The 25698-nt window shown below is 42.2% G+C and overlaps 1 protein-coding gene across 1 annotated transcript in view; it reads left to right on the forward strand.

Moving 5' to 3' along the window:
• CRK (CRK proto-oncogene, adaptor protein) overlaps positions 1-25333 on the forward strand; it is a 30460-nt gene extending 5127 nt beyond the window's left edge. The window contains exons 2-3 of the mRNA XM_075904504.2: positions 8625-9160; positions 22527-25333. Coding sequence (XP_075760619.1) covers positions 8625-9160; positions 22527-22664 — 674 coding nt within the window. The 3' untranslated portion in view covers positions 22665-25333. The remainder of the gene's footprint in view (positions 1-8624; positions 9161-22526) is intronic.
• Positions 25334-25698: the final 365 nt, after the last annotated feature.

Here is a 25698-nt window from a genome sequence, read left to right on the forward strand (position 1 = left end):
TTCTAAATGTTCCAAAATCTGCATTTAAGCTGACCTGTCTTGAAATTTGCTGTGCCTTATGGAGTGCAGGGTAGGGTTAGTGATCCAAATTTGGAGTCACTTGAACGAAATGTTCCTTAAACAGAGGCTCTCCCCTTGAAAACAAACAAATGTCTTTAAATACGCAGATTTTACCAAAAAAATTTTTTGTACACCAATCTTCTCAAATGCTGATGGAATAAAGGAATGGGGGAGAGGGTGCCCCACAGTGCTTGACATTGACCCCCTCTGGTCACTGATGTGAACTTTACTGTCCAGGGGACATAGAGAATGGAACCCACTCTGCATATTTTTGAAATGCATTTTCCTGATTGCCCAACTTGGCGAACACATCTTGCAGCCCTGCCTTATTGTGTACAGCTGACCATGCTAGCTGCATGCACCAAATGTATTCCTGCCTGAAGTAGACAGGGGTTTTGGATCTTTTGGGCCTGTGAGGAGCAGCAGTTCTGTGGACGCAGCTACGGAACAGATGTAGAAACGTGAACATCTATGAGAAAATTGCACAGGGGATGTAGGAGAAGTGGTACAACAACAATGCCGTGTGAAAACCAAGGAACTCTGGCAGGCACATCAGAAGGCCAGGGAGGCCAACGGTCCATCTGATACCAAGGCACAGACCTGCTGGGTTTACAGTGAGCTCTATGTCAGAATTGGTGGAGACCACACCAGCACGCTGCAGAGAACTGTAGATACCTCAGTGGCACCAGAGAGACAGAGTTCTGTGAACAGCCAGGAGGATGGGGGACATGTGAGGGTCCAGCGATGCCACATATGAGGGATCTGTCTGAGAGTCCACTGCAGTCTAGTCAATCTCAGCAGCTGAACAGAAGCAAGTGTGATGCTGGGAAGGAACCTCCGGTAAGTGTGTGAATGCATTTCTCATCGCAATGTTTAAATCCACAAATGGTGCCCCATTCCAACATAACAGAACCCGTAACCTCTCGAGTATAAACACAAGTATACTGTCTTGCACTGTACAGGGAGCTGTGTAGCATGAGCTCATAACATTCGCTTCCCCCACCAATGTGGAGAGGCATATGCAACCACTTTTTGCTCCTGTGTTATGATGCCCCCCAAACTCATTTAAATTAAACGTTTAGTAACTAGAGTAGATATATTTTAAGTGATCGCAAACAGACCAAAGTAGATTACCTAGCAAATAAACAAATGCAAACTAAACTTATCCAATCTATTTATTATATTATTGAATAGCAAAATCTCCCTCTCAATGCTGGTTCAAGCAGACTGTGGGTTCAGAAGTGGCAAGCTGCACTAGTTATAGCTTGGAATCCAGGTATTCCAGTCACAGGCTAGAAATACGTTTAGCTTGGGTCTAGCACTTTCCTAGTTCAGTCTTTGTTCCTCAGGTGTGTTCAGAAGTATTCTTGGGTGGGGAGCAAAGAACACCCAGATGACGACATTCCCTTGCCTTGTAACTCTTTTGCATCTGGCTGGAACCATTTGTTTCAAAGCTCAGTTCCCAGATGGGGCTGTGGAAAAGTACTGACATTTCACAATGGAGTCTAGAGACGTGTGGTCACATCACATCTCTTTGTAGAGTCACAGCAGCCATTACTTGGAGGCTTTTGCACTGTCCTTGGGAAGGCTCAGCGGGTGGGAGAGAAGCTTCTCCTCTAAAGGCTATTTTTTCCTCTTTGCTCTCAATAGCCCCTTCCCCACCCATGTATCTAGAATGAAAGCATCTTGTCTGGTGAGCATTCTACTTTTTGAAATAAATATAGTCAGATGCAAAGATGGTACATGCATACAAATAAGGTAATCACACTGAGCAAATCAAACCTTTTCTGTGACATCTCATATGACTTATCCTCCGTAAAATAAATCATAATTATAGAATACTAGAACTGGATGACCTTTCAAGGTTCCTTCAAGTCCAGTCCCCTGTACTTATGGCAGGACCAAGCACTATCTAAACCGTCCCTGACAAGTATTTGTTTAATCTGCTTTTAAAAATCTCCAGTGGTGGATATTCCACAGCCTCCCTATGCAATTTATTATAGTGCTTGACAGTTAGGAAGCCTTTCCTAGTATCCAACCTAAACCTCCCTTGCTTCAATTTAAGCCTAAGGTTAAGTCAAAGATCATATCCTGTATGAATATGATGTCATATAATCAATATTAAGATTGTCATAGTTCTATATCACTAAGAAGAATGTGGTGCTGTCATACCAAGTAATTAATTTAATTTATTCATACCAGAAGTGGTATTAATTTATTCATACCAGAAGTGGTAACTGTCCAAAAAAAGGTAAAGCTGTTGTCTGCTATTTCTTCCCCTATGGATTTAACAGGAGTGGCATGCAGAGCAGTTTATGTACACAGACACTCCTGAAATTCTCCAGAGAGCTTTCACAAACTTGTGTGAGGGTACTCAGCAGTCCTCTCCTGAAGGTTTCTGTGGATGTCAGCCATTCCTCTGTAGTAAATATTTTCCCATGCCAGTCCTGATGACTTTACTGCAATGGTAGTTGCTGAACAGGCTAGTGTATGTCGGGCTAGGTGACTCCAGGATGCCAATTGCAGCTGTGCTGTTTTTGCCTTTGTTACCCTCAGGAATGAGATACCAACTAACATCACCACTGTCTGTAGAAAACAGTACCAGTGCTCAATGCCTTTTCCCTTGGCATAAGGGAACATAAGCTGAAAAGTTGTTGTTTTTATGCAACCCTTCTAGTGCCTCTGCTCTGCCATACTCACCGTGGCTGGGTTTGGCTGGCAATACTGTGCACGGGTGCATTCAGGCTGCAGTATCAATAATTGCGAAAGTTTTAAATGAGACATGGAGCCCAGGGAAGGGCATTATCAAACTAAACTTTCACTTTTCTTTGTGCTGTACCTAAGATGTTGCTGTATGTTTTGTCTATAGCTGCTGCTGTGGTGTTGAGAGGTCCTCCCTATGCACCCCTGGAATTCCTGGACAGGAGGTGAAAGAAGAGGATATGTGCAAAGAGATTCTGCAAGCCAGTGCTGCATTGGATCATGAAAAGAGGTCCTGGAGGGTGAATGTTGCAGACAGTCTAGAGAGGAAAAGAGCAGATAGAAGCAGTTATATCAGGGCATAATGGCCTTCTTCATTGGACACAGCTGCAGACTCTTATTGACTTGCATGTTCAATCGTGGGTTCATCTTCCTTGGCAATCAGTGGAGAATTCCATTTTAGCACCTTTCTACATCCCATCCCTCAACTTTCTTATGTGGCTTCAGGGGATGCAGCTGTATCCCCTACCACTCCAGGCCATGGGACAGTAAGGAGCATCTATCTTCACATACACTGAAGAGTGAGAGCCACTGTGTTTTGTGAAGCCAAAATGAATTGAAAAGACACGAATGTTCTGTCTCCTTGTTAAAGTAACAGAACAATTTATTTAAGAAGTTTTTATTATAGTTTTTGAAATTGTACCCTGTTTTTTTTTTTTTTTTTTTTTTTTTACACTGGCTTTGGTTCTGAATAAAAGCTACTTTTTGGTAAACAATCTTTATTACTTCACAATATATCCTGCAGAATACGTAGCACTGCTGAAAGCACTCACTACTTGTAAGATTAGTGAGACAAACTGTGTAATTGTAAATGTATAATTAGCACTTGACAATTAGTACTACACGGTTCCTAATAGCCCCCAAAACTCCAGAGCCAGGTAGAACACCATTGACCAAACCATAATGCTGTGACTGTCAGAGTGCTCTTTCAAGGCCTCTCTCAGCTGCATAGCTCCACATTGAGCTCTTGTAATAGCTGTGTATTTGGTGTGGCCCTTGCTGGAAATGCCAAGGGCAGGGCAGGCTTCAAAAGGGAGAGCTGATACTCCCAAGACTGATGGGTAATATTCAAGTCACAAACTGCTCTTGATCCCCTACACTGATTATGAAGAAGTTTAAAAAAGAAGCCACTCACCCCCCTCTATTTCATTCCAGTTCTCTTGCTCCCAGTTATTTAAAACTTTGCTCATGTACACACATTGTTCTTCTGACCCCATCAGGCCAGCAAAGTTACCAGGTCAATATAGTTTTGGATCTTCCCCAAAATACCATGCTGCCAGCCCTCCTTTAGGAACTAAAATAAAAGGTTTATAATAAGAGTTGTTAAATGATAAAGCAGTTACATATAAAGACTTCAGTGTCCATATATCACATTCTTAGCAGTACTGGTGAGTTTGCTGGCTTGAAAGTCCCTCTGGTACGCATCCTCAGCTTGGCTGGATCTTGTGGAACTTTGTAGAAAAGTTGCTCCAGAGGTAAAAAGCAGGACTGAAGACAAAATGGAGAAGATGCAACTGCCCTTTGCTACGCAGACTGTATTTCCTCTGTTCCAAACACAAGCTGCCCAGCACGTGGCCTGGAAGCCTTAGCTATCTTGCTGTCGGCATGCCTCTGTATGCCTTGCTGGGTCACAAAGTGTAAATTCTGACCCTTTCAGTGGGTTCATTATACAGGGGATAGTCTATCAAGGAATCTCAAGCAGGCTAGGCAGTGCTGATGCCAAAATGTTGTCACCTAGAAGCATAGCACACATTTTAAAGCCAAACACCATACATATCTAACTCATAATTCAAAAGGTGATACAAATATATGAAGACTTGCTAATCAAACTCAGAGGATGCCCCTCAGGCATCCAATACTAGGGATGTTAGCTAGTGGGTAATTGAATAGTCTACTAACTTTGTGAATTCTTAGCAATTAGTTGACTATTCTGTAGTCCCTGAGGGTAGGGCTGCAGCTAGTGCAATCCAGCCCCACTCCCAAGGAGCCCCCTGCCACTTGCAGGCAGAGGGAGCAGTGTAGGGTGCCAGGCAGGAGCTGATCCATGAGGGGAACGAGTTTAAAAACCAGACTGGCTGCCTGCTGCAGGGCCGGCTTTAGGAAGTGCGGGGCCCAAGTCGAACAGTTTCAACAGGGCCCTGGCAGCCAGGATTTTTTGTTGAACAAAAAACACTGCACACAAAAAGAGTCACAGCCCCTTTAAAGCCAGGGAAGCTGCCGCGCTCCTCCTCCGGGCCATCGCCCCCTCCTGCAGCGTGCCTGGCACGCCACAGAGCTGTGGGAGGGGAGCAACAAGCATGGGGCCCTCATAGGCGTGGCGCCCGATTCAGGGGAATCGGTTGAATCGGCCTAAAATCGGCCTTGGCCTGCTGCCCCATATTGCTTCCTCTGATACAGAGGCAGCAACACTGGGTGACAGCAGCCCCTGTCCGGGGGGGGATAGTGTCTGACCTCGGATCCCCCACCATGAAGTAGCCTCTGCCTGAAGTGAGGGGGGGTAGGGCAGGCAGCACCACAGATCTGGTGCTGGGGGAACTGGCTTAAGCCCCCGCCACCCCCCCACATTTCCCCCCTGCACTGGCTTCTGCTCTCCCTTCCCCCCACTTGCTGCCTCTGTGAGGGGGGAGGGGGAAAGCAGGGGCCAGTGCTGGGGGGAGTAGTTGACTAGATTAACTGATAAGGCTAGGCTTATTGGTTAATCATCTAGTCAGCTACTCTTTCACATCCCCATCCAGTACTCCTGCTTTTGTGAGGAGTAAGGGAAGCTGATGGGAGTGTTTGTGCCCATCGGCCTCCCACTGCAGGGCTGCCACCAAGCTCGGCGTAAGGGAAGCTGCATTTTGTATCTTGAGCTGAGCTGCTGGGTCTAGTGTAGACCTGGCCTTAGTCTGCTGGAATGGGAATCCTGGACTGACTGACCTTTATAATTCTGCTTCTCTCAAGATCTTGTCTAGGTGAATTCTCTTATAGCCGCTTCATCCCAGAATTCCCAGAGGTTCTTTTTTTTACATGCTTTTTCTCTGACTATCTCCTGCTCAGTTGAAGGAACTAGTTGGAACATTCAGGAGTCAGCCTGAACCAATAATCCACCCTGGTAATGCTGCCCTTGATAAAATAAGTCTTAAGAGCTAGGGAGAATTCATTTAGTCTTGAGCTAAGGCCCAGGGGTCAGAGTTGGTAGAGATCCTCTCTGGAGAAACACAATAAGTAAGCATCCTTGCTTGATAGAGCGAAAATGGACTAGTGTAAAAGCTTGAAGTATGACTGTATCTTACCATTCCTCATTACTTGTTGAAGTGTGAATTTCTTTGTCTTCATTCCTCCCACAACTGGTTATACGATATATGGAATATAAGACTTACTGTTTTCCACATAAAATGAAGAACTTAAAACCTAGGGGGGAAAAAAGAAATGGACGGTTGGACAACTCAAACCAAGATTGGCAATTAATCAGCTGTATACCATTCATAATGTGTAATTATTATAAGATGTGATTTATTTAATTTAATATCTGGATGCATATAATATTCTAGTTTATCACTCACCCTCCAATTGACAAATATGAAGAAAGTGAATTATAAGAAATTAGAAGTAAAAGGTTAATGCAATTATTGCATATGTATTGCTATGTTGAGTTGGATAAAATAGGTGTTTATGACTTTCCTGAAAAAATGCACTTAAAAAGTGAGAACAGCCTCATTTATGTCAGCTCCAAAGCCAAGCTAACAACTCTTTGTGGCCTTTTAAGGGCTAAGATCAAGTGTAGTCGCTTCTCGGCCTTTTGGCTAAGATGTGTAAACATGCTCTCGGAGCGCGATTAGCGGAAAGGTAGGGGTCGGGTCAGTAGGCTGTATTGGTGTCATAACGGTTCCCAAGTCAGTACCCTGACATTCGCGGGGCGTTTTGCCTGACTGCCCAACGCTCGGTCCTTGCCTGGAAGTGTCGCACATGCTCCAGATCAATTAATATCTGTTTTCAAACACCATGTTAGTGTTTTTTTGACAACTATTAGTACTATCCGTAACTGAACATAACTGTAAAAGCAATCTTGATGCAACATTCAGGACAGTGTTGCTATGAAGAGCAGAGGGCTGAAAAAGCTGCATGGTTCATTCTTTATCTTGGGCTTGTACCTAAACGTCATTCTATATCAAATACTCAGATGTGGTATACATTGGAAATGAAAATTCTGTACAGTTCTAAGTGAAAAGCTGGATATGGCTGAGTTTATAGATGTGGTAGGTTGGAGACACACACAAGTAAGAAACAAAACTCCTTCACGTCCTCCAGAATAAACCTTGAAGTGAAAAATCAGGTACTTAATGAGGATTTTTACTAACAGAGTTAAGGTTGTCCAGTGATAGCTTGTGCTCTTCCAGAACATCAAGTTCAGAAAAACTAAAACTTGTGAAAACAGGGAAATCCAAATGACTTGGATAAGTAAACACTTATGCAACCTTAACTCTGCTCCCCCCCAGAGCTGGAACAAGTCTTTGGCAAACTGTCTATATTCAGGCCAGTTGCTTTCAGTATAGGTGTAGATGTACTGAATAGTGGAAGCAATAGGTAGGACTGATTGGTAGAGATGTGTTTGTGACATGAGGAGATCTGTAGATTTGTTTGAGGAATGCGGAAGTGTGATTGTGATAGGAGGGTGTTTCACTCTGAGCCCCCATATGTAGGGTGAAAGGGTAGAGATGAATGTGTAACTTGAGGTTCCAGTCAGCCTCATTTCAATAAACAGCTTTGTAGGGTATGTTAGTAGTAGAGTACTGGCATTGTCTTCCCATGGGTGTGGTCAGTAGTGAGATGGAACATGAAAGCAGTCTGTGGATTTAATGATGGATAAGGGAAAATATCGATTTAGGTGATGCAAGTATTTAGGTGTATAAAAAGGTGTTAAGTAGTTATTAAATTTCACAGGAATCAAACTTTCAGAGTTGATCTTTGAACAGAAAGCTGGTCTTAACCTTCACTATAGCAGTACTGGCCTACTACTATAATTTTGTTCTAATCTGCCTAACCTCGCCTTCCTAGTTTGACAAACGTCACTTTTAAAAATAATATCCTATTCCATCTGATAAGATTCACACACTTTACCTTCTCATTCTGGAAGGTACAGGATACTATACATTTCATTATTCTAACAAAACAACCTTCAGTTTTCTTCCATGTATGCATCTGTACAAATCATTAACTATGAACAAGTGGAGGGGATTTTGATTATTAAAGGTAGTAATACGTGAAAAGGGCATTGCACAAAGGTTAAATAAAATGGAAAACCCTACCCTCAAGTAGGGATGTAACAGTTTAGTCGATTAACCGATTATCTGATAAGCAAAAGCTTGCGCTGTAGACTACACGCATTTCCCTCCCTGGACAGGGGCTGCTGCCACCCTGCTCTGCTTCCTTTATCAGAGGCACCAGCATAGGGCGACAAGCAGCCGGTCCACAACGGGAGCTGGTTTTTAAACTGGCTCTTCTTGCAGATCTGCTCCCGCCTGGCAGATCTGCTCCCGCCTGGCACTCCCCACAGAGTGGCAGGGGATTCCCCCAGGAGTGAAGCCAGAGTGCATTGGCTGCCAGCCCCACCCGTAGGCACTATAGAATAGTCAACTAACCAATAAGAATTAATGAGGTTACTCAACTTTTCAATTAACCAATATTTAACATCCCTACCCTAAAGCATCTAATTCTTCAAATTATTTATCTATAAACTTTAGTAATTTTCATAGAGATTAAAATTCAGCTTTTCACATTTTTGTTAAATTCTCTCTAATAATATGTGGCCTTTTTTCTTTTAGGGTTGAATCCCTGCAGATTTCGAATAGGTGACCAAGAATTTGATTCATTACCGTCTTTATTGGAATTCTACAAAATACACTATTTGGACACTACAACTTTGATAGAACCTGTTTCCAAATCCAGACAGAATAGTGGAGTTATACTGAGGCAGGAAGAGGCTGAATATGTGCGAGCTCTCTTTGACTTTAATGGAAATGATGAGGAAGATCTTCCATTTAAGAAAGGAGACATACTGAGAATCCGGGATAAGCCTGAAGAGCAATGGTGGAATGCAGAAGACAGCGATGGAAAGAGGGGAATGATACCTGTTCCTTACGTGGAGAAGTATAGACCTTCCTCTGCTTCAGTATCTGCTCTGATTGGAGGTAACCAGGATAGTTCCCACCCACAGCCACTGGGTGGGCCGGAGCCAGGGCCCTATGCCCAACCCAGCATCAACACTCCGCTCCCTAACCTTCAGAATGGCCCTATTTATGCCCGGGTTATCCAGAAGCGAGTCCCTAATGCCTACGACAAGACAGCCTTGGCTTTGGAGGTACATAATGGGCAAAAATTAGAAAGAAGAGCTCTATTCAAGGGATTTCCCTTCAAACACATAGCCTTTGTAGTGATGTAGAGAGAGAGAGAAAGCATTGTAATATTACTCTTGATGTAAAACTAATAACTAGTTTGTTGTTTTGAAACCTACTCATAATTTATACTATAAAATGTTTAAGGTATTAAATGTACTGAACAAATAACCTATTCCACTTCAAGCATTACTAATATATCAACGCTTCCTCATCGCGTTCTTATTCACAGCTTTGTGCTTCTGGGATTTTTTTTCCAATAACAATGTTAAGAGTTCATAAACTGGTTAGTTTGAATACTTGGGCACAGTCTCTTTCCAGTCCTATGTGGGCATGCTGACTTCTCTCCCACACCTCCAGATGAATAACTCAAATAGTTCTATAGCAGGATTCATATATCATCTTCCTTAATAACACACTGAGGTGATGCTGATCATTCATGTGGTTGATGTAGAACCCTTTAGGTGATAGCTCTTTTACCAAGGCCCTGTGTGTCAAGTGGTCCTGGTAACACTACATATGGAAAACACTGGGACAAGTGGATGCAGGATGTTTCTTGATGCATCACTGCTGAATCATTTTTTGATTGTACTGATTGTACATTCTAATCATATGTGCATACTTTTTTCTTTTAAAATGAAATACCAAGGAAATAAGAATACTGTATAGACACACTTCAACTAATTCATCTTGAAGTAAAGCTTAAGGGAATTGGGAGTAGGGCATTTTCAGTGGTAAGACATGCTGTGGAACCTGCTTCCTGTTGCCCACCATCTTGGGTCCTTTCATGGAAGCTGAGACAGTTTCTGTGGAGAGGCACAGAGGAGGCACTCCCCATTCTCATGTTTAGTTTTGGTGTGGTATGTGCATAGTATAAAATATACTGAAGTACATCAGTGATGTGGACACTGTACATAATTACATTATTATTTAAAAATGCTGTCATAGGCTCATAGCAACAGCAGAAGTATTGTGGTGTTAATCAAATATTAGATGAATAACCCAGAAAATTGTGTGTCCTAAAGATACAAGTTGGCCAGAGTGCACATAGGACGATCATAGGTGCCAGATGTTAGCTATTACATGAGCTCTGACATTGAAGCTATGGCATCTCTAGGAAACCAAGAAGAATGAGATTTTTTTCCCCAAATTCAGTGAAATTTAAAAAATATGTGTTGTGACACCATGTTCTCCAATATCTATAGAAGCCTTTTTAGTGGGTACATTCAGCACACATTTCTGCATTTCCTTCTTTAGGTTTAGTTCACATTTAAGGGAAAATTCCAGTGTAGCGTTAAAGCTTGTAAGCAAATTAATTATAAAGAAAGCTTCAGAGGGGTAGCCAAGTTAGTCTGTAATTGGGAAAAACTAAAAAAAAAACCCCTACCAAAAAAAAAAAAAGTCTAGCAGCACCTTAAAGACTAACAAAACCTGTAGATGGTATCGTGAGCTTTCTTGGGTACCCACTTTTCAGATGAATGGAGTATTAAAAGTCCAGTTCCAAAATAAATAGGGGATGAGTGGTGGTGGTGGTGGGGGGGGAATAGAAGGGGAAAAAATAGAGAATTAGAGTGTTCATGTTACATAAAGCTTATAGAGAATGTGCAAATTGTTCGTAAGTACCCATTGTTTGGTTGGTTGTCATTTGGATGTGGAAGGTAATGTGCTAGCCAGGTAATGTCTTTATTCAGATCTTTGTGATGAGTCCCAAACCTGTAAATGAAGTTAAGTTCCAACTTCCCTCTGTATTTGGCTTGTTTAATTGGCCTGAAACATCGCGGTGACTTTGAGATCCATTAATGAGTGCTCGGGCAGGTTCAAGTGTTCTCCAACAGGTTTCTGTGTGTTGCCTTTTCAGATATCTGATTTGTGTCCATTGATTCTTTCCTGTAAAGACTGTCCAGTTTGGCCAATATACATGGCAGAGGGGCATTGCTGGTATTTGATGGCATAGATCACATTAGTGGATTGCTGTTAAATGAACCCCTGATGTAGTGGCTGGTGCAGTCGGGTCCAGTGATGAAATCACTTGTGTAGATATGTGGACAGAGTTGGCACTGGGGTTAATTGCAGGGGTGGATTCCTGGATGTGTATGATGGAGGTATGCTGCGTGGTTACTGGAAAGAATTTGTTTGCGGTTAGGGGGTTGTCTGTAGGCGAGGAGAATTCATCTCTAAAGAAAATGTACATTAAAAGCTTGTGTGTTTTTTGGTCATGGAACGTGAGACTGGAAGCACTAAACATTTAGGCTCTCTTGTGCAGCTCAAGGGACAAATTACCTGCAGGTGCCTTGGCAGATCTTCCAGTTGTTGAGTTCATGGGACTGGACACTCATCCCTTAATGATAAATCACTTGTCTGCCATATTTTGTAAGTAAAAGACATTCCATGGATACCATTTCTCTCCTGTTCTAAGCTAATTTAAGCCACTTACACCCAGCACAGTTTTCCTTCCTAGTTAAAGCCACAAACCTATAGTGAAGGGGTGGGGAACCCAAGGCCCAGGGGCTGGATGTGGCTTCTGGCTTGCCTGGCTCCAGTCCCTGGGCTCAGGGCTCCCCCCCTTAGCATTGGAGAGCTCATGCTGGCACTCCAGCCCCTCCGCAAAACCCCCAGGGTCTGGAGCACACAAAATCTACTAGCCTGGGCCCCCCTAGGCTCTGGTGTTTAAGGGGAATGTGGAGAGTGTCTTTCTGCTCCGTGGTTGGGGCCACGTCAGTGAGGGTTTGGGTTTTTTTTCCTTTTATTTCTCACTTGTGTGTGGCCCCTGATTGATTCCCCCTCCCCCCTTGTGGGTCAGTGGCCCTTGACCCTAAAAAGGTTCCCCGCTCCTGCTGTAGTGTCACAGGGTCTGCATACCATTAGTGTGCCGCCTCTGGGTTACTCTGGGGTGTAGCTGATTCCAGGTCCAATGGCTCCATTTGGTCTCACCACACACCCTACCTTCTCTCATCAAGGCAAGAGGCTTTGTGTTTGAGGCTCAGCTCTATGATCAAGTCAAATGTGTCCTCCCCTTCTGGGTTGTCAGAGTCTCTTCTTGTGAACAGGTACAGTCTTCCCATTCCCTGCCCTGCCAGTGCCACTGCCCCAGTGGTGGACCGAGCAACCAGAGCCCACACTCTACTCCAAGTTCCAGCTAAGGGGTCCTCTGAACATCAGCAAAGCTCTGTTCCATTCTGGACTGGACTGTCTTCCCTGATCCTTTCCTAACCTTCTGGTGCCACTGCTTCTCTGGGTTTGCCAGCCCCAAATCTCCTTCCTCCCAGCAATGGCGTTCTAGTACTCAAACACTCCTCCCTTCTCCCAGAGGCTGCTTTCCTGTAGCCCCATCCTGCTGCCAACTTTGTCTTCGTAAACCCACCCCAGCTTGTTTCTCCTTAGCTGGGCTCGGCGCTGGGGGCGCGCAGTTCAAAGGGGCAGGGGAGCCCATAGCATGGAGCCCGGAGTCAGTGGGGGATTGAGAGTCCCCTGCTGACCCTGGCCTCCATGGCTTTGAAATGCACAAGAGCCCCCGCAGGACTCTTGTGCATTTCAAAGCAGGCCACCCAAGTGCAGCCTGGAGTCAGTGGGACTTCCTGCTGGCCAGGGCTGTACATGGAGTTCTGCATTCCTCCTTTGAAATGTACAAGAGCCCCTGCTGGAGCTCTTGTACATTTCAAAGGAGGAATGTGGAAGTGCCTGTCCACTAATGGATGGAAATTCCATCAACTAGTCAATTAACCACATTTTAACATCCTTAGGTCAGAACCCATATATGCCCTTTCCCCAGGGTGTAGTGCTTCTGCAAACTTGTGTACCTGTTAGAGATGTGCAGTAATTACCCTTAGAGACATAGGTTCCTAATACTTCATTCCTCTTTAGTTGACTTCCCTTCAGTTTTGTCCTCTTTCAAGAAGGTAATTCACCTCATTGCCTTAGATAACAATACAAGGTGAGAGGGAAAACAGAGCAGTTCATATTCTTTTATAAAAATAAATGTTTCCCAATTCTCCACCAATGGAATACAGAAACTCTGTAAAGCAATTCTTTAAAGATGTCTAAACAAAACAGAGCATTTAAATAACCTGTTTTATGTTGTATATTACCTTACTTTTCAAACAGATGTTTGAAACAAATCATTGGATTGCCAAGTTTTAAAGCTGGTTTAAGATGGTCCAACTTAACTTTGGTTATTGAGACTTAAATCATTAGCTTAAATTAAAAGCTATTGTAATAGCTTGGAAGCTTTGATTGTACTTACTTTCCAATGAGGTGAAAAAAATGTTCAGTCTTACTTTGCTTTACCAATCTAGAAAGCTAGGATGTATTACTGCAGGTCAGATCCAAATGAGAGACAGTTCAATTCATTACATGGAGGTAGTGGAACAGTGACAAAATACTTAAATATAGAAATCTCCCCTTTTAACAACCTTCAGTGACAGTCCCTAAACCAGTACAAGTGTTTTTCTTAATTCTGTACAGTAAGTTAAGTGTGTTTTGGGAATGGTGACTCTTACTTCACTGACTCGGGTTGCTATTTGAAATACATAATACACTTAACGTGGCCTTTTCATGTTCTTGTAGACATGCTTGTGAGCAATGGGCAATGGCAAACTTCCACAAAGGTAAACAAGTGCCAAGCATAAGTTACTACTTATTCTTTGAGATTTATAATATTAAAAAACCCTCAAACTAAATGATCTGATTTGTTGTGTGTTTTATCTAGAATTCAATTATAGCTTATCTCAAGTTTTGTCTGTCCTTTCTTGCCATCCAAACACATTGATCCATATTTGCTGTGGTCTCTCAACACCTTTTTCAGGTTGCCAGCCCAGACGGATGGCAGAGCACCCATTCAGCCTCTTGAGAATACCTCCAGCACAATGGAACTCGGACAGCTTCGAGCTGGGTCCATTGTCCTTGTGCTGCCCCAAGCACAGAGGGTGCTCTGGTACTGGCAGGAGGTCAGTGGTGGGCATGGCTGAGGTTATCCCTTGGATCCATCTGTTCCCTGGTTGGTGCTAGTCCTTTATTCACCATCAGGCGCTGCAATGCCCTCATGGCTACCCTAACCTGCAGGAGGAGCTGAACTGAACCACAGCAATCCCAGGATAGGAAAGATGCAAACCACCTTTGCCACTGCCCCTGTGTTGTGCTCTGCATTGTCCCTCTTCAGAACTGTCACTCCATTTCCAATGATCCCTTCTGAGATTTGCGTACTGTCCCATCTAAAACAGAAGATTTAATCAGAGGAAGTACTTAAACTTGATTACAACACATTGGTAAAATCTTTAGATGTCTGTCTGCAATGTTAGAGCCTAAATACCTTTGTAAAACTGACCGCCAATCACCATTTGTCCCCCTCTGGGCTATGTCCTAGTGTGAAGCCTAATTGCAGTGAATTCAGCATGTTGGCAGATATTGCATGCTCTTGGAGTCTGGTGGTGTTTAGTCTGTCTCTGGTTTTTTACTAGCAACAGATTTTTTTGCATCTAGCATTGTTCTAGCCTCCTGTTGTCTTGTGCTTGTCTCTGTTTTGGTCAGCAAGGTCTTGTTCTTCTACCAGCTCATCAGCTTTGTGTTTTGCCTTTCTTGGAAATGCAAATAATCCAAGAGTTTCCACGAGAGTTTTGGCCCCTTTCCCTTGTGTGGAAGAAGGAAGGGTTTGGTCTTTGCCTAAAACAGGGACAGGAAATAAAAAACCAGCAGCCTTCTAGGGTTAGTCTCTGCTGAGCTACCGCTGCTATATTTATCTCCGCCTCTGCAGGTACCAGGCAGTCATTGGCTGTTTGCAGCCAATTGGAGTGGTAGGAGACTGGGACATGGAGGTAGGGGCCTGCCAAGGACTAACCTTGCAGACCAGATCCGGCTCGTAGGCTGGAGTTTGCCCACCCAGGCCAAGAAGAAGAGGCAGTAAGAACAGGAGAGCAAAATCATTTATGTACCGTGCCTACTTCTAAGCCAACAATTAAGTTTAGCATGTGGATCCAGATATGACAGGTGTGCAAGCCATCCTGATGGTTAACATTATCGCATGTTATTGGAGTTCAGATTTCTTATCTCTGAATGATTTTGACTAGAAATTGGAAATTTTCTTTATCTGCTATTATGAGACCACCTATTGCCTCATTTTATACCGACATTGTTAGGTCACGTACAAACACAGAGTTATCGTAATGGGCTTGTGATTTGTGACATTTGTAATGCAAATAAAACATTTTAATAGCATTGGCTTCTTGAGGTTTAGACAGAACATTTCATTTGTCAGGAAGGTTGGCAGGCTTGCTTTTCTGTGGAAAGGGCATTTTGATTTTCATTAGAAGTAGGTAATGTTCTTTATTGCCATTCACTTGACTGAATACAAGTGCAGGACATGGATCTGTTTTGCTTGGGGGGGGGGGGCAGGACTTGAGCCCACTACCCTGTGCTCTCAAGATGAATGCCCTATCCCCCCCATCCCCCCTGCCTTTAGAGAGTCCCTTATTTCTCAGGGCTTGGTTGTGATTTTGGGCCATACTCCACACAGATGATTAAATGACTAATACACTCTCGTTTGGTTTAAAGTTTTCTGCTTTAGTGATGAATTCCTCTCATTTTTTGCTCTTTTCTTAAAGTAGGGTTAGCACTTTTTCCTTCAATGTTTTGATTATTCAGTCTGGGTTAATTAGGCTGCTCACTATACAGGATAGGTCTTCTGGCCATGGTTTATGGCAGTGGTTCCCAAACTTTTTTGGCATCATGACCCCCCTTTTTGATTTTTGAAAAAACCTCATGGCGCCGCCGCCCCCCCCCCCGATAGCAGCGAAACTTGTTGAGTGAAAAAAGGAACTGAACAGGGCAGTAAAACTTGATTGGGGTGGGGGAGGCTGGGTCGCCTCGTGCCCCTCCTGGAATTTCTTCATGCCTCCTAGTTTGGGAACCCATGATGTATGGAGATATTGGAGGAATGAATTTTCTACTTTTATTGTGAGACGTCTGTGCTGTTAATGGATGGATTCAAAGTGTATTCCTTAATATCAGTATTAATTTGCCTGTCTCTGTATTTCATCTGACAAAAGTTGTCAGTGAACTGTAGTGATCTATGTGGTGAGCAAATTGTATCAACATTCCACAGGCTCAACAACTTTGGGTCATTCTTCTGGGCTCTTGCCTCACACTGTAAAGCCTTGTGCAATTCATTATCCACTATTATTCCAATGTATCCGTCAACATTACTGTTTTCCCAGATTCTTAGTAATAGAGACGTAAAATCCCATTTAGTCAGTTAACTGGTTAAACGTTATGTTTTACTGGTTAAGCACTTAAATGGGGGTGAGTGGCCTCCCTGCCTACCATGCGTAGGCAGGAGCAGCTTCCCCCCACACACAGTGGGCAGGGACTTCTCCAGCTGGGCGGGGCCCACTACGGACAGAGACTCTTCCAGTTAGGCTGGAGCGCCCCCTGCCCATGGCAAGCACAGGGCTGCTTCAGTCCCTGCCGGTTAACCATAACCACTAAACATCACCCAGTAAGGGCGATACTTACCAGTTAACTGGTCAATCATTCACATCCCTCCATAGTAATTAGGGGTTAAGATTTTTTTCCCTGCCTGCATTTTCCCAAGATTTTTGTTTGTTTTATTTTCCCCCCAAGTTTCTAATCACTAGGGCCCTTTTTTATTCTCTCACCTCTCTGGTGTTTAATTCCTTTCAATTTCATAATTATAAATTGCAGTTGTGTGGATCTCCTGCATAACCAAGCAGTTAAATAAATCCAGCGCTAATTTTTATCAGTATGGTATCTTACTAGATGCACACTCTTTGTCCCCCATTTCACAATTCAGAAATTTTCATTGTCAAGTCTTTTAAATCACTTTTAATCCACCAGTGTTCTTAGCCAAACAATGTAACTAAAGCCCTACAAGACACACATTACATCTAGGGCTTGAAAAACTTCAGAGGTCTAACAGCACAAGGCTGCCAGTAAGAAGTTGAAGGCAGTCTACCAGCAAATTCAGATGCTGTACTCTAGTGTGGTGACTGCTATAGAAGCAGCAAGGTGATCTGTAATCATAGAACACAAGGACTGGAAGGGACCTCGAGAGGTCATCGAGTCCAGTCCCCTTCCCTCATGGCAGGACCCAATACTGTCTAGACCATCCCTGATAGACATTTATCCAACCTACTCTTCAATATCTCCAGAGATGGGGATTCCACAACCTCCCTGGGCAATTTATTCCAGTGTTTGACCACCCTGACAGTTAGGAACTTTTTCCTAATGTCCAACCTAAACCTCCCTTGCTGCAGTTTAAGCCCATTGCTTCTTGTTCTATCCCCAGAGGCCAAGATGAACAAGTTTTCTCCCTCCTCTTTGTGACACCCTTTTAGATACCTGAAAACGGCTATCATGTCCCCCCTCAATCTTCTCTTTTCCAAACTAAACAAACCCAATTCCTTCAGCCTTCCCTCATTGGTCATGTTCTCTAGACCTTTAATCATTCTCGTTGCTCTTCTCTGGACCCTCTCCAATTTCTCCACAATCTTCTTGAAATGTGGTGCCCAGAACCGGAACAATACTCCAATTTAGGCCTAATCAGCACAGAGTAGAGCGGAAGAATGACTTCTTGTGTCTTGCTCACAACACACCTGTTAATGCATCCCAGAATCATGTTTGCTTTCTTTGCAACAGCATCATACTGCTGACTCATATTCAACTTGTGGTCCACTATAGCCCCTAGATCTTTCTGCCGAACTCCTTCCCAGACAGTCGCTTCCCATTCTCTATGTGTGAAACTGATTGTTCCTTCCTAAGTGGAGCACTTTGTATTTGTCTTTATTAAACTTCACCCTATTTACCTCAGACCGTTTCTCCAATTTGTCCAGGTCATTTTGAATTACGATCCTATCCTCCAGATTAGTTGCAACCCCTCCCAGCTTGGTATCATCTGCAAACTTAATAAGCGTACTTTCTATACCAATATCTAAATCGTTGATGAGGATATTAAACAGAACCAGTCCCAAAACTGACCTCTGCGGAACCCCACTTGTTATGCCTTTCCAGCAGGATTGTGAACCATTAATAACTACTCTCTGAGTACGGTTATCTAGCCAGTTATGCACCCACCTTATAGTAGCCCCATCTAAGTTGTATTTACCTAGTTTATTGCAATATCATGAGTCCAAATCTGTTCTCACAGATTCAGCCTGCCTGGATCACTGAGTTTTGACCTAGCTACAAAGCCAGTAAACTTTGTCAAGGTATAATCCTTGAGGTCAAGAAATTTGTAACTATGCTAGTTAAGTATTCATAGCTTGATAATTCATTAGCCGATAATTGATCAGAGGCTGAAAAAAAAATTACCCCCCTTTGGCTGTTCAGGCATATTTGGACTCCCAAACAGTGTGACAGTCAGGCTGGCTAGCTGCAAGAGAATCTGGGAAGCTGTAAGCCCATGAATGTTAAAGGCCCTCTTCCCTATCAGCTGAGAAGGGGGTTATCTCAGATCAGTTAAGAACACCTGAATCCAACAAAGGGCTGTCTGAGACCTTTTTAACTCTTCTCCACTCTCTCTCACTCCTCCCCCCTCCCCCCCATTGAGGCAGAGGCTGTGTCAGTAGGGGCCTAAGCCTCTTTGGGGGTGCAGTGGTTGTGCTTCTGCCCAGGGAAATGGATAAGCCTGAGTATCTGCTGGGGAGGGGGGCCTCCCTAGGGGAAAGCCCAGGATGATACCCAGCCCCAGCGAGGAGGGAGGGGAGAGCGTCTCCCTTTGTGTTTGTGTCTAGTGAAGTTCCTTCTGTTTGTCGGAGCATCACCCCTTAGACCTGCCCTGATGCCTGACCAGGCCATTCAGCCAGAGGAATGCAGAAGGGGAAAGACAAAGGCTGCTTAGTGAGGCAAGCAGCGGTTGATTTACCCCAGGCCTGTTTCACCAAAGGGGGAAGCTGATGAGATGGAGAAGGTGCCTTGGCACAACGGATAATCCATCACTAATTACATGAAATGGAAACATCCATGGGTGGGTACTGGGAAGCAGCAGCAATCCTTTTTGTAGGGTGCCTAAAACTTTCTGTTACTTAAAAATAACAATCTTACTGTTTTTTTCTAAAGAACTCTAATACAACCATGGGTTGGAGCAAACATACATTTAGAGGATGATAGCCTTGGGAGTAAGGAGGAAGCTTTTGTTGGCCTCATGAAAATCTGTTTGCATTTGTCAAAGTTATAAGCTGGTGAGAACCAGCCATTGCCTGACTATGCTTCACAAGCTGCAGCTTATTTTTTGTCTTGCTGCTGTACCCCTTCAGGATTCTATTGTCACTATGCATGTGCTGTTGTCCTGGTTTTTCACAGTAGTAGTGTGCACACAAACAAGAAATTGAGGATGGAACACAGCCAAATGGATCATCCATGTCTAACAGCACACTGCTGCTGCGTCTGTACGAACGCAGTCAAATTACCTCTGGGCTTGGGAAAACAAACTGTACAGAGAACTAGAAGATCATTAATTCTAATCTAATTTCTACCAACTCGTAGTAACAATACTGTCCCCTTCACAACCTTTTTTTTACTGAACAAAGCCTTATAGGGTTATGTCTACACAGCAACCTGCCCTGCTTACTCAGATCCATCAACCCAGTCTGGGAGGCTTGGTCCAATGAGAAATACCACAGACTACAAAGGTGCAAGTAGAACCCGGACCCAAATCTCAGCCACTTACTGATACTGGGTGTCTATGTGCCAAATATTAGTGCTTGACTACACTGTCAAATAGCCTAATCCAGCTTTGTAAAGCGTGTGCGACAGTGCTGAAAGCTGTGTGTTGATTGTGCATTGTGTGAAGAACCGATTGTAGCAGGTGATTTCCAGAAGGGCTGAATGCTCAACGACCACAGCTGAAATACAGCTCAGGTGCTGAGCAATTCTGGTTAGTAAACTCGTTTGGAGCAGTGATGCTCGAATTGAAAATTAGGTGGTCCTGAGTTTCTGCCACATTATTTTTCTATTTTCTCCTCTGTAAAATGGGGATAAATATAACTTGCCCATCTGATACTCGGGGTTGTTGAAGATGTATACATTAATATCTGTACAGTGTTAAGAAACACATAGAATTACTATAACAATTCCAATACTCTAAATATCATCTCTAATAAGACACAGAAAATTAGTAGACATTTGCAAATTCTTGGCTTTCTCCCTGTGTCTTGATTTCCTGTCTGTCAAATGGGAATAATGATATCCTTTCTCAGAGAGTAGTTATGAAGGTAAATTAATGTTTGTGATGCTCACAAAAACATCGTAATAGAGCCCATAAGTAAATTCATAACTACATATTCAGTGTGGCATTCGGTTGATAAGCAATCAACAAGACATAGGTCTGCATGTAGTGGTTAGATTAGATAATTATAAAGGTTCCTTCTTGTCTTAAACATCTATTGCATTCCCTGAGCATCATCCATCCTGTGCATTGAATTCGATGAATCCTGAGGATAAAATAGTGTTTGTAATGTAATAACGACTATCATAATATGTGTGCACAAGTGAGTAGAAATAAAGTCTCACAAGCAGTCTTACATCTGGCATTTCCCATTTCTTAAGGGCTTGATTTTGCAAATAAATTACATTATCAGTTTTTGTATGTAATCAAATATCTGCCGTATTAATTGATCCGCAGTGTAGTGGGAGCCATGTGGATTCCAGGATATTAGAAACACAAGGACTAGCTTCTGCTGGTGAGACACACATGCTTTTGACCTGTTTGAGACTGCAAGTGAGCCCTTTTCATAGAAAAGTACCAGTATGAACAGTACCAAACTACGGATGTTAATTATCAGTTAATTGAATAGTGGATTAACCTCGTGGATTCTTATAGGTTACTTGGCTATTCTGTAGTATCTGGAGATGAGGCCAGCAGCCAGTGCGCTTCAGTCCCACTCTTGAGGAGCCCCCTGCCAGGTGGGACCTGGTCTGCCAGGGGAGCCAGTTTAAAAGCCAGCTTCCCTCATGGACTGGCTGCTTGTCGCCCTGTGCTGCTGCCTCTGATAGAGAGGCAGCAGCATGAGGTGGCAACAGTGCTTGACTGGGAGGAGGGTCTGAGCTCAGACCTGGTGCGGGCCGGGACTGAACTGGGCTGCTGGCCAACTTGCTAAAAATGTTCTGGGGGAGGGGGGAGGGAAGGGAATGCATGCAGTCTATAGCATTAATCAGATCTCTGTACTAAACTAGGGTAACAAGAAATCAAATAGTTTTCTGCATTGTGTAATAATTTACTTGTTGGTGGAGCTGGTAAATTTCACAAAAAAGGTGGCCCTTTAAAGATATTACCTCACTCCTTCTGTGTTGAGCAACACTTAAAATAGTAAGTGTGATTTAATTTTGCAAGGTGTGACTCACTGTACAACTTTGGGCAAATCACCTAATAGTTCTCTGCTTTTTTCCTGTCTGTCAAGTGTGGATAATGCTTACCATACACCTGACTGAGTCTTAATGTTTGTGAAGTGCTTAGTCATATGGAAGATGCTATAAATACTGCCCTTTATTACTATTAAAATTTGATACTTGTTCTCCTAAACCAGAGAACGTCACCACTGCACTTTAGCTGTCATTGTCACTAAATTTTATAAGCTTCAGAAGGGGAGCCGAGTTAGTCTGTAACAGGAAAACTTAAACAACAACAAATAGTCTAGTAGCACCTTAAAGACTGACAAAACATGTAGATGGTATCATGAGCTTTCGTGGGCTCAAGCCACTTCTTGGGTTGTGCTCACAAAAGCTCATGATACCATCTATATGTTTTCAGTCTTTAAGGTGCTATTAGACTATTTGTTGTTTTTACTTACTTTTATGCTCAGGGTGCTGCAAGATGCCATTGAGGAATTGTTGGCACCTGAGCAGGGCTTGTATCTGATCTATTATTTCTTAAAACATTTTGTACAACCTTTCAGTTGAATTTGAGGGGTCTCTTTTTACAGTGCTGTTCTGTTTCCAGTGTAGTAATGCATTTCCTTTGGACACTTGCAAACCATTGTCATTCTTACGTTCAGTTATCGGTCCCCCCGTGATTAATGCATGTATCTAATGCTAGTTCAGCAGTTATTCATTTACCATGACAGGAGGGCCACAAGAACACACTGAAAGAGACTGGTGCAGGGAATGTTCACTGTAGATGTCTTCTGTCCTTACACTGCTGCATTTCTCTCTCTGCTCTTCTGCTTTCCTAAGGAGCTTAATAATGTGGATTAGGCTATTCTGCCAAAGACTATTTCCGACTGCAAGTAGCATTTTCCATTGGAGAGTGCCAGCACCAAAATGAGGGTAACAAGGTGTTAAACCTCCTCTGCACGGTGTAATAACCATTCACTTGTTCTTGTCCTGCAGGTCGGTGAGCTGGTTAAGGTCACAAAGATTAATGTGAGTGGTCAGTGGGAAGGCGAGTGCAATGGTAAACGTGGTCACTTTCCGTTCACGCATGTCCGCCTGCTGGACCAACAGAACCCTGATGAGGACTTCAGCTGAGTGTGGCTCAACAATTTTCCTTACAGATGGGAACGGTCTCACTGTATTTTACTGCAGCTGCCATTTAGACTGTGTTCCTACAGATGTTGAAAGGAGTTTTGCGTATACAAGCATTCTGATACCTGCAAACCCATGGGACTGAACACCACCATTCCTTAATCAAGACTTGTGTTATTCAGGGTACGAAACTAAATAACCTGTGTGTCAAATGGCAGAACTAGTACATGATAGCTGATAATAATGCCTGCACTGTACCTTACTTGCAGCAGCAGGTAGAGAAAGCAGCAATACATCTGTTGATTAGAGTTTTAGCTTTCTCCATTCCCATTGCTTATGTTGCTGCTTCCACAGGCAATGCAAATCAACCTTAGAAAATTCAATGTATAGGTAGGAATTTCACAACCAGTTAATCCTGGAGCTTTTGCCTTTGTTTTCATTCTTACTTTCTTTGCCCTAATGTTTTGCACCATGCAAATAATCTTTTTAGATGTAGAACATACATTGGGATAGCTTTGTGATTTACTGATAACTACCATTTCAATGGTAAATGAGATCAAATCCTCTTTCAGGGCTTCAGAAGAGTTTGAGGACACTAGAGATGGGTTTCTTTAGTACTGTTGCTTCAAACTTTGCTAGTAGCTAACTTCAAGTTGAGATGTTATATTAACACATCCTGATATTTTTTTACCCAAAAATACTGTTTTAAGGAATTGTAGACCTCCATACCAATGCTGACAAATACGTGCCTAGCACTTTACTCATTAATTCATAAACATACCAAAATATGCAGCATTGCTCTGAAAAAGTGACAGAGAATATTAGCCAGTTGTAAGAGAGAAAATTAAATTATATTGGGACAGTTTCATAACTCCTTTATCCTTAGTGAATAGTTTTATTCATTGGCAAGAGTAAATCAGTGTAAAATGTCTTGAACTAACAAACCAAATATTATCTTTATTTTAAAATAACTTTTGGAACTGCTCTGCTTGTTTCCATCTGTAAAGCATTTGATGGTAAATTCATGAGAAGGTTTTATTTGTAATAAACTAATAGAAAATACTTACGTGCTTCTGGACTGATTATAAAAAGGCATAATAAAGTAAACTACTACTTCATAGCTAATGATAAAAATCAGTTCATTGACTAGGTTATGTTATGCACTACTTGAATCTTCAACTTTTTCTACTAATCATTCTCATTTTTTTAACATTAAAATCAGAATGGAAGCAGTAATTTTTGTAAATTAAAACAATGAAGTAACTATCTCTTGCCTGTGTCTGTAAGTTCTCCAAATACAGCGATCTAGTGACACAAATATTCAAAGTTATTTTGTAACATTTGTGGCTACATTTTAAACAGGATTTTTCTAAATGCCATAAAGCTGAAAGACCTCTTAGACATGAAACAAATAGTTAAATACCACTAGAATGTCTCTGAACAGTTGTAAATGTTTCAAGGGCTAGCTCCTATGAAAGAGGCTACTGCTGAGAGGCATGGGTCCAGAAAATAGAATACTGATAACACTTTACCTCAAAACTATTACATGCTGGAAAGAATAAAACTGTTACGTACTTCCGCTACCTTAGAACTAATTGATCAGTATATCCAATTTTCAGGTAGGGGCAGATTACTGTAGATAAATCCTAATAAACATTGATTTTTTTTTTGTAAAGTATCACTAAACCCTCTGTAGAAAACTTACAACTCATCTGTTTTTGTCAGTTCCTTGATGGAGAGAAGTAATTAAGTGACTGCATTTCTAATCTAACTTGATATTATAGTTGGGATGCTATGGCGTCAGTCCTTGACTATGGGACTGCTTCTGAGTTAGTACTGAATGTGCTTAAAGATGAGCTAATCATGGGCTGTTAAAATGTTAGTTTCTTAACATTTAATTCATATTTTTTCCTGATCTTGCTACTTATGGGAATTGAATACTTGATACAGGCAATCTCTAAATTTGGTATCTTTACATAAGAATTAATTGCTCATAGATTATATATTTTTCATCACCTTTTGCCAAAAAAAAAAAAGCAAGCGAGTTATGTTCTCAGTAAGGTAACACAATGTAGTCCATTTCAACTGATTCTTCCAATCATAATTAAATCATCCTGCACATGCTTAGTCATGTCTACAAGATTCCACTCCCGAACTTTTGTGGATAACAGAGTTTCCTTTAAGGAAATACATGGGCTTACTACGCAGGTTATATTTTAACATGGGGAGGTGGTATAACAGAATTTTTATTGCTAAATAAATGCCCTATACAATCATTTAAACTAAAGAATGCAAACATATTACTATGTAGCTATGTGTTTGTGAAGCCTATATAATTGAAAATACTTTACATTTATTATAACCTGTGACAGAGCAGAAAAACAATCATCCCCACAAAAGTCTTAATACCTGCTGTTATTCTAGAAGCATAAGTTCTTGTGAAACCGCTTTTCTTAGCTACCTAATATACTAAGTTTTCAAATGACATATAAGTTTGTTCATCAGCTAACAGGCCTACAGGATAAGTCTGCATTTGTACAAGATATTGATACTTCAACCTCTCACCAAGGTCTTAAACCAGGAAAGATAAAATTGAATGATTCATAAATATGTAGATTGAATTGTTTTATGGCCTTTGTTCCCTCTTTTGCGCAACTTCCTACACCCCCCCCCCCCCAAAAAAAAAACCTGATTAATACGACAGTTAGTAGTCATTCAAGTTTTAGTTGTTTCTCTCAGTATTTGGGTTTATTGTGCATAGGCAGGTGCTAGAATTAGAATAATTATGGTTTCTAGAAATACACCATGAAAAGCAGAACGCTCAACTACACTGTGTTCTCCTAGAGCATTTTCACATTATATTACACTAAACGAAGTACAACTTGGCTGCTATTTTTTAATATGTATTTCATTTCCATAAATCCCAGACTTTTATACTAATATATGACCTTGTTCAATCTTGTTAATCTGTTTCAATTGTACTTGTTAATGCAAATATTTCTAATCATTTGAGTAAAACACTTCATGTTCTTAATGG

This window comes from Pelodiscus sinensis, chromosome 21 (genome assembly GCF_052426305.1).
Source record: "Pelodiscus sinensis isolate ZL-2025 chromosome 21, ASM5242630v1, whole genome shotgun sequence".
In the NCBI taxonomy this organism is placed as follows: domain Eukaryota; kingdom Metazoa; phylum Chordata; order Testudines; family Trionychidae; genus Pelodiscus; species Pelodiscus sinensis.